Source organism: Aptenodytes forsteri, unplaced genomic scaffold (assembly GCF_000699145.1).
Source record: "Aptenodytes forsteri isolate BGI_AS27 unplaced genomic scaffold, ASM69914v1 Scaffold8, whole genome shotgun sequence".
Classification (NCBI taxonomy): Eukaryota; Metazoa; Chordata; class Aves; order Sphenisciformes; family Spheniscidae; genus Aptenodytes; species Aptenodytes forsteri.
Genome location: NW_008796218.1, coordinates 10,280,237 through 10,289,053, shown reverse-complemented (window position 1 = coordinate 10,289,053; position 8,817 = coordinate 10,280,237). Strand labels below are relative to the sequence as shown.

At 38.6% G+C, this 8,817-nt stretch overlaps 1 protein-coding gene across 1 annotated transcript; it reads left to right on the top strand.

Moving 5' to 3' along the window:
* Positions 1–348: 348 nt before the first annotated feature.
* On the top strand, positions 349–8,585 carry DEPDC7 (DEP domain containing 7). Its single transcript, XM_009288912.1, has 9 exons — positions 349–379; positions 1,726–2,113; positions 4,182–4,312; positions 5,207–5,396; positions 6,173–6,387; positions 7,421–7,563; positions 7,765–7,890; positions 7,991–8,069; positions 8,258–8,585. Exons 1-9 carry the CDS (start codon positions 349–351, stop codon positions 8,470–8,472), a joined length of 1,518 nt encoding a protein of 505 aa, XP_009287187.1. The 3' UTR covers positions 8,473–8,585.
* Positions 8,586–8,817: the final 232 nt, after the last annotated feature.

Sequence of the window (8,817 nt, the reverse complement as noted above, 5' to 3'; positions counted from 1 at the left end):
TATTGCAGGTAGTATGTGTTGATATTTATTCTAGCAACAGAAACGGGCGTTGATGTATGTTCGGTGGTGTTGGGTTTGGGTTTTTTTTCCCTTCCGAACAGGCTAGTCAGCTATTAAAACGGCTGGAAGGAAATTTGGTGTTCTGTTTTGTTTGTTCTGCCTACCTGAAGATGTCATCAGGTTAAAGTATCAGCAAGTGTGTGCTTCGTCTATCTTGTACTTTTAAAGCTTTGGAAACCGGAGGTTCTGGAAGGTTTCTACCTAGTCTGGTTCAATGCCTTGTATTAAAAAGCTTTTTTTTTTTCCCCCTGACATGAATCTTTTCAGAAAGCAGGTATCTATTTGATAATGGCTCTGAAGATAACTGTTGCTGTCCTTTGTAAGTGTGTTGGTGTATTCAAATGCTATTGTGTTCCCTGCTTTTTTCTGTTCTTCTTTTTTTTTTCTTTTCAATCCTTACTGCCCTAACTTCCCCCCTCCCCCTGCCAACTTGCTAATTTCTAGGCTCTCTGGTAGATGGAGATCAGCTGGAAACTCTGGTGCCCAAAATTGGAATACAATTCTCTAACTCAAGCCACTTCAGACTAAACAGAACAGAAAAAATACCTCCTGCATCTCTGTGGAAAATGTTCATGGTAATATGTTCCGGAATGAGTTGCATGGTGTTTTTCTTTAAACACTGCATCACACTGTTAATTCATTTGGTTTGAGGTCTGTCATAACCCCAGATGGCTTTCTGTAGGATTGCTGCCAACTCCTCATTCCATATTTTGTCCTTCAGCTTCTGATTTCTCTCCTCTTCCTCTGCTTTCTCTCTTAATAAATTATTCATCTTATTTACCGAGAGACATATATTCTAATTCTAGCCTCTCTGGTGGCTGCAACTCTTCCCAGTTAGGTGCCACCTGCAAACTTCATAAGTATATTCTGTATTTTTAGGTCTGTGTGGAGGCTGAGTCTAGCCTCTGGTCAAACTGTTACTTGCTAGCATGCTATTCTTAATCAGATTGGTAAATGAGTAATAGTTCAGTGGTTTTATTGGGGGAGGGAAGACGGGTTGGCTCAAGGAAGTGACATTGAGTACACAGAGCTTGAATCTCAGTTGGAGCTGTGGTGGTAGAAGGCTGTTCTGGGGGTAGAAGGCTGTTCTGGGGGTTAAGTGTCGAGTGAATGGTGTCCCGATAGTTCTTGATCTTGTTAGTGATATGCTAAGCACTGATACTAGGTAGCTTGTGTGTATGTGCAGTCCTGTAGGAAACAAGGTTCTGATGTGTCTCTTCGTCCCTGCTTCCCTCTTCCCCTGTCCAGCTGTACAGTTTTGTCAGTGTTAGTAGAGGAACTGGGGACTTACAAGTACATACAGGTAGTTTTTGGTTGTGGGAACGTGTGCTTAGGAGTAGGTTCTGCAAGTGTAGCCATTAGTTGATGGAGGAGCCTGCAAAAGGATAGTGTCAAAGTGACAGGCTGAAAAACTTAGAAGCTCCAGGTTGCAAAGCTTCAGGCTAATGTAATGAGAACAACCACCAGAGAGAGATATATTGGTACAATGCAGGCAGACTTGCTAAGAAAGTAACAAAATGTTAATACAAGAGCAACCCAAGCCAAACTGGAAATCTCAAAGATTTTTAAATCCTTACAAGAGTCGTGAAAGTTAGTAGCCAGGAAGGGGGCTGTTCTTTTCTAATTGCAGCATGATTTCAGTCTTTGTGCTTTCTCTGTTCTTAGCCTTTAGCTTGGCGCAGAAACCATTTGGAGCAACGTATGTCTGGAGCAGCATTATCAGTGCACTTCAAACTCAAGTGGAAGTGAAAAAGCGTCGCCAGAACCTGAAGTGCTATCATGACTGTTTTATTGGTTCCGATGCGGTAGATGTTGTCTTTGCCCATCTTCTACAGAACAAGTATTTTGGGGATGTTGATATTTCCCGCGCTAAAATAGTGCGTGTATGTCAAGCGCTGATGGATTACAAAGTATTTGAGGCTGTTTCAACTAGGGTCTTTGGAAAAGACAAACGGTCTGTATTTGAAGACAGTAGCAGTAGCCTCTACAGATTCACAAATGTCTCAAACCAAATGGAACTTGATAAAGATTACCAGCAGTGTACACCACAAAGGTTAGTACATGGAACATGAAGACAAGAAATTTTTTACGACGGGAAAATGTTATGTATTCTGGGGGAGAGAAGGGAAAACTGTTGTATAGTTACAGGACCTGGGGGGGGAAAAGTAGATACTATATAGGTGTTTGTGGGTGGAACATAGGTAGGAAACAGCAATTTGAAGTGATTCAATAATTCAGCCTGCATAGTTACTTGTTTTCTGTGTCTGTTATCACATCACCGTGGGGGAGGGGGGTAGCAGGGCAGAAATTAAGTGCATTACAGAATACTGATCTATTGGGCTCTAAACCAACTGGAATTCAGGTGCATCAGGCTAATGCAATGGAACAATCTTTAGTCACTGTGTACCTTGCTCTAGCATAAGCCAGTAATTCATCCAGTTTTTAAGGAAAAAAACAGGTAAAAATTGCTTCCTTCTTTCATTATCTTAGCTTCACTGAACTTCAAATTTAGCTTTTTGAAATGTTTTCAGCTGTTTCTTCATGTGCATATGACTTGTTCCTAGGCTAGGTAGCAGGCTGTTGTGCTGTTGCATGCCATTGTAGACCCAGAGGGAAGTGCAATTGTGAGGTTTTGTTTCCCTGTCTCTTTAGGAGTGACCAAAGAAAACCATGGTACAAACTAAACCATCACAAAACAGAACACACTGCTATGTAGATGACACTTTGCCAAATAACTTCCCTTAAACAGTTTTTGTCAAGTGTTCATCTCTGAACATATTCCAACATATTCCTATAAGAAACTACATTCATGTAGTTATTGCAATAGTTTTAGCAATACGCACTTTTGAAAATTGCAAATAGTATTGCCCTAAAAAAGAAAATACCTTGTGATTGATGTGTTCATGAGAGTAGCAAATGTGAACTCCAGTGCATCAACCCAACTGATCAGAAAATTCTAGAAGCAGATATTAAAAATGGATAGTTCCTTGGTCCTGCTTCTCCCCCCCCACCCCCCCACCAAAAAAAAAATTTTTTTTTGCCCCTCTCCCCCCCCCCCCCCCCCCAAAAAAAAAAAAAAAAACCCAAACCAACCAACTAGCTCTTGTTCTGTGCTAAAGCAAGCTGTCCCAAGTCTTTATTTGGAAAGAGGAGAATTTGTGAGAAATTAAAAACACTTTAATCAAATATGGTATTTAAAAATATATTAATCACAAGGGCTGTTAAAGCAAGACTTAGAATATATCGGACAAAGAGTCACAAAACAAGGTTATTCATGTTCTATGAGTGTAGAATGAAGGTGTTTTTCTTCTGGGCAGGGCACAGATCCATTGGATTACATTTCTTTATTTAGTGAAAGGAACAGACCTATTGATACATACAGCTTGTCACATATGTAGCAAAGATAGTGGCCATCAAAAGGATTTTGCAGTGCCCTAAAACAAAGAAGCTATAGAAATTCAAATTAAACAAATATGCTTGGAGGAATAGTAATTTTGTGGCTAGAATTGTTATGCTATCTACTCGATAGCATATGAAAGCAGTTATGAGAAGAACCAGCTAACACACAGAAATGGGTGGCAGGCTTCTGAAGCCTTCCATTAGCTGATGAACAAGGTTGATTAAGTTGATTAGAACAAGCCGCATAACTTTAGGAATGGTGTTGCTACGGCTACAGAGCAACAACCTTCTAGGTTTTTCAAGAACAGCTCTTAATTTTTGTCCTCACTTCGCCATCAGGAATAATGTCTTAAAACTCTGGAGGTTTCGAGGGGGGAATTTTGTTTGGTGTGTGTTTTGGTTTTTTTTCTTTAAATAATTTCCCCCCCTTAACCATTTCTTCCTCTTAGATTTTCTCTGTGGTAATTGAGGTAGCTTGTTGATGCCAGCTGTGACAAGTTCCAAGAGAGGAACCATGCACTTGCATGCAACTGTTGCATGCAAATTATTCTTTAAGGTATCATTCATTCTCCTGTGCGACTTGGTCAGGCCAGGGAGAGGGGGGAAAAGATTATGTAAATATTTATATAGAGACAGTTATCTGTATCTATATGTTACATGGTATGTTTGGTTATCTATATATATGGATATAAATATATATGAAAACTGTTTCTTAATCTCAGACATGAGAAGAGCATGTTGTTTCACTCTACTCCTGTCAAACCAGAAAGCTTGGAGGATCTCTGGGAAAACCTGAGTTTAAAGCCTGCAAACACCCCTCAAGTAAACATCTCGGATAGTTTGTCCCGTCGAGGTAAGCCAAATAACGTCTCAGTAATTTGTTTGTGGGAGAAGGAAGATAATAACTGTAGGACTGTAAAGGCTTATACCTGTCAGATTGGAGAGGGAGTCAAACTGACTCTCACAGTATTTTGTTTTGAACACCATGTCATAACAAAGGCAAATTATATTTGTTGCAGGCTTGCTTTTTACCTTTTTATTTCATCAGACAGGACCCATTAAAATAAATCAGTGTTGAATTTTGTGGAGAAGAATGCACAATCACGTAGAGCTTGACTTGAGTTAGGAACGTTCCTCATAATACTCAATTACCTGCACTACTTCCATGCTTGACTTAATCATGGCCAATAGTCTACTGTTAGTTAAAACTCTTCCCTAGCTTTTTAACTTGTGTATGTGCGCCATCCGGTGCTCCTTCAGTATTTTGTGAAACTGTTTCTGATAATTCATGTCTTGTCTCTGACTAACCTATGATCTAATGTGTTTTTTCCTTTGGTTAAAAATGCTAATGCATCCTAGAAACTCTCAAAACTCGAGCCAGATCATAATTGTGGAACCTGTGATAAGGATAGTGTCACTGTTACACTTTTTTTTTAAATCCCTTATCTAGAACAAAGACGACTTGCAAATTAGAGCACAAAGAATGTAAGGCACTTCAGACTTATCAAAAAAGCAGTTCTCTGACACTTGTAGTTAACTAAACAAATGGCTAATTCTTTCCTTTTGCGGTGATAAAATGCACTTAAAGCTGATAAGGGCCACACTCTCTGCTACTCTAAATCTTTATTTTGGTAAAATTAATCTGTTGGGTTAGGACTGATGGGAAGAAGGGGAGTTGTCTTTTTCATAATCTCTCTTTTTGCACATGCTGAATCTCTGTGTGCTTTGTGTATTCCACCCTTCCCAGTTATTAATGAAGTATGGCAAGAACAAACAATTGCTCGTCTGCTGCAGCTTGTAGACCTTCCGCTCCTTGAGTCTTTACTGGAGCACCAAGAGATCAGACCTCAGCTTCCACAACCAAGGAAGGGAACTGGATATGTCATCACAAGTAACTACCTAGACAGAGAAATTCTCAAGGCTTTCAGTGATTCACAGTAAGCATTCATTGCTCACCTCTGCAACTTTGAAAAACTTTCTGCTTTCATAGGCATGTAAAGCACAGTTGATCTTTGGGTAGAAATGTAGTGCAGAAAGGACGTGAGTGGGCACTTTTCTCTGTTAGACTTGACTGGATTAATTGGTAAATACTAGTTGCTAAGCTGTAAACCAGAAGTAGCTGAGACAATTTGTGCTGAACATTGGAAGAGTTTTTGAATGCAATGATAGTATTTGATAGTATTCAGAGGGGAAATTGTTTGCTGCATTGAGGGAAGAATAGAGCATTTTGCTATCATCTTGAAATTTTTTTCCTTAAAAAATTACCTGTGAGGGAATAGTTTAGTTTCTCCTACTGTATTAAAAAAGCCAAGAACGCTGAGCCTGAAACTGTTAAACACAGTCTGAAAAACTTTTACCAACCTGAATCAGATCAAGGTTCAGGTTTCTGTTTATCTAGCAATAATTATGTCCTTGTCTAACAGCAGAGGACATCACTAACTTTAGGTTTAACTGCTTGTGACTGTTTACCTGTGTGGGTTACTAATTCTTCATCTTGATTAAATACATAACAAAGAAGTATACGGCTATGATCTACCTGAGTGTGTCAGGAAGTCTTTTTTTGTGTCAATTTCTAATGTATTTAAGTACCATGTATTTAGGTACTGTCATGCAGTGAGAAACCGGTTTACTTACTTTCTGTGAAAAACAATGCAACCAACTCTGAAAGGCATCAGTAAGTAATGCTACAAAGTTAAACTACTCTGTCTTTTAGAACAGATGAATGGCTCTCATCAGCAATAGATTGCTTGGAATATCTTCCAGATCATATGGTGGTAGATATTAGCAGGAACTTGCCTGATCAACCAGATAAAGCAGACACATGGAAACTACTGCTGTTTGAAAATATTGGTAGATACTACGGCCAAAAAAAGGAGCCACTGTTAAGCCACGCATCTGAAATTCATTCAGGAATTGCAGAACTGTTAGGTAAGTAAAATAAGGCTATATTCCTAAGATTATGTGAGATATGTACTGACAAACAGTATTTACTTCAGCAGCCAAGCTTAAAAGTTGACTTCAGCAAGTTTTTTTTAATTTCTAGTCATGAAGACTGTGCTTTGAAATAAAGAGAAATTTTGGCCCTGACTATATGCAGTTCTGTGTAGAATGGCTGTGAAACTGGAGTGCTATAATTTGGTAGTAGTTGGTATCCATGGGAAATTAAATATAAATATGGCCTAATATTAAATACTTAGCTTTACCTTCAGATCTTATGGCCTATGTGGATGCTTTGTATCCCATTCACAACTCTCCCCTCTTGTCCATAGAAATGTGCATTTCTTAAATTTTATATTTAGACAGTATTTTAGAAAGCTTTTGACGATTTAGTCATCAGTTAACATCTCCTCATCCCTGTTCTCCTTATTTTTCATCCTTCTCTGCCTTGATTATTATTCTTGTTCCATGTTGGTAGGAATATTTTGCATTTATATCCCATTCCTCCTCCCTGCATAATGAAGGGAGGATACTAGTACAACTTACTTCATTTAAATAATTCACACATCTAAAATGGGTATTCTGCATAGTAAGGCCAATTAAAACTTAACAAAGCTCTACAGAATGGTTTGCAATTAATTCATCAAGCTAGCCCATTTATCTAGGACATACTCCTCATTTCTTGGTAGATCTTTAGAAAATTAGTGACCTCTTGTTGTGGAAATAAACAGAACCATTTTCCTTTTTCAGTATTTCACATTCCATTCAAGAAGGCTGAACTGTAATTGAACTTAATTGAAAGTGAGCTTGCTTAAATATCAGGCTAAAAGCCTGGGTGTGGGCTGTTCTCAGATTGTATGCAACAGCTCTCATCAGCCTGTGAGAAATTTTTGTGAGAATGAATTGCTTTGTTTGACCAGTTCTGTTTAGAGAGATGAACTTCTCTTCAGTGGCTAATTTAGGTGGTTTATTGTAACATTTATTTAAATAAATATGGCAATAGATACCTTTTATCTCTCCCCAGTGAATGGGAAGATGGAGCAATCTTTAGAAGCGGTTCAACTCTATTTGAAACTTCTAGACAGCCAAGTCAGGGAGGAGTTCAGAAGACTACTGTACTTCATGGCTGTTGCAGCACATAATTCTGAGCTCAAACTACAGAAGGAGGTAAATGTGCAAACTTAACTGTTAGACGTTGCTTTACACTTACTGAAATCTAGAGGTCCCAGATACTGGTCAGAAACACATTTGTAGCTTAAATATATGACTACAGGAGAAGCAAGGACTCTAGAAGAACAAAGGCAGTGCCCTTCTTAAAGGGGGAGATGAGTTATCCTCTTCTGATCATTATTTCACATTATCCTTTAGAGTGACAACAGGATGGTTGTGAAAAGAACATTCTCTAAAGCTATTATCAACAATAAAACCTTATCCAGAGGGAAAACTGACCTCCTGATCTTGTTCCTTGTGGACCACCAAAAAGATGTGTTAAAAGTAAGTGCTAGAAAATGACCAGGTCTTTGTTATCTTGTATGCTTATGCAGAATTGCCTTTTTCTAAGCTGCTGTTTGACTGTCTTCTCTTTCTATTCAAGATCCCAGGGACACTGCATAAAATGGTCAGCAATAAACTGGTGGCTTTGCAGAAAGGCCAAGATCCTAGTAAGATAACAGGTAACACTTTAAACTGAACTTTTTATTCTTGTCATGCACCCAGATGAGAAATAGAAGGGACTGAGATGATGCAAAAAAGACTTGCTGTAACAATGACTAACTTGACTCTAAAGGAGGATGGGTCTGTAGAATCCCGAGGGTGGTTGACTGTGGTGTTAACTATCTGAATGTCTCGTGTTTCCTTTTAGGCTATACCTTTTGCCAAAAGCTTGATGAAAGAGAGTATCGCTCCAATACGGAGAAGACCACAAAAGATGAGCTATTATCTCTGTTGAAAGCTATTGATGAAGATTCAAAGCTCTCTGACAAAGAGAGAAAGAGACTGCTAGGTCAGTTTCATAGTAGTAATCCAAGTATTTTTATGCAGTATTTTGGAGACAGAGTTACTAATATGTGTGTGTGACTTTAAATATAGATTACTTTCTATACTCCAGTATTGAAAACACTAATATATTTGTAAATCTTTTGTATTCATGTATCTAATAAAATTATTTTGTGGAAATGGATGGAATTTATACAATTATTACCAAAGCCAACGGTGCCCAAGTTTAGCCTGTACTTACAGTTTAGCTTTGCTCTTTCTTAATTGCTGTAGGGCCAAAATAATCCTTCCTTTGCCTCACCTAAAGCCAAGTCTATTGACTCCCTCTATTCAAGTGTCAGAATTACTGAGATGGGAAACACCTCTCTGTGAATGAGATCTCTCTGCCGCCTTTTGCCCTGGCACTGAATTTTATGCTGAACAGGT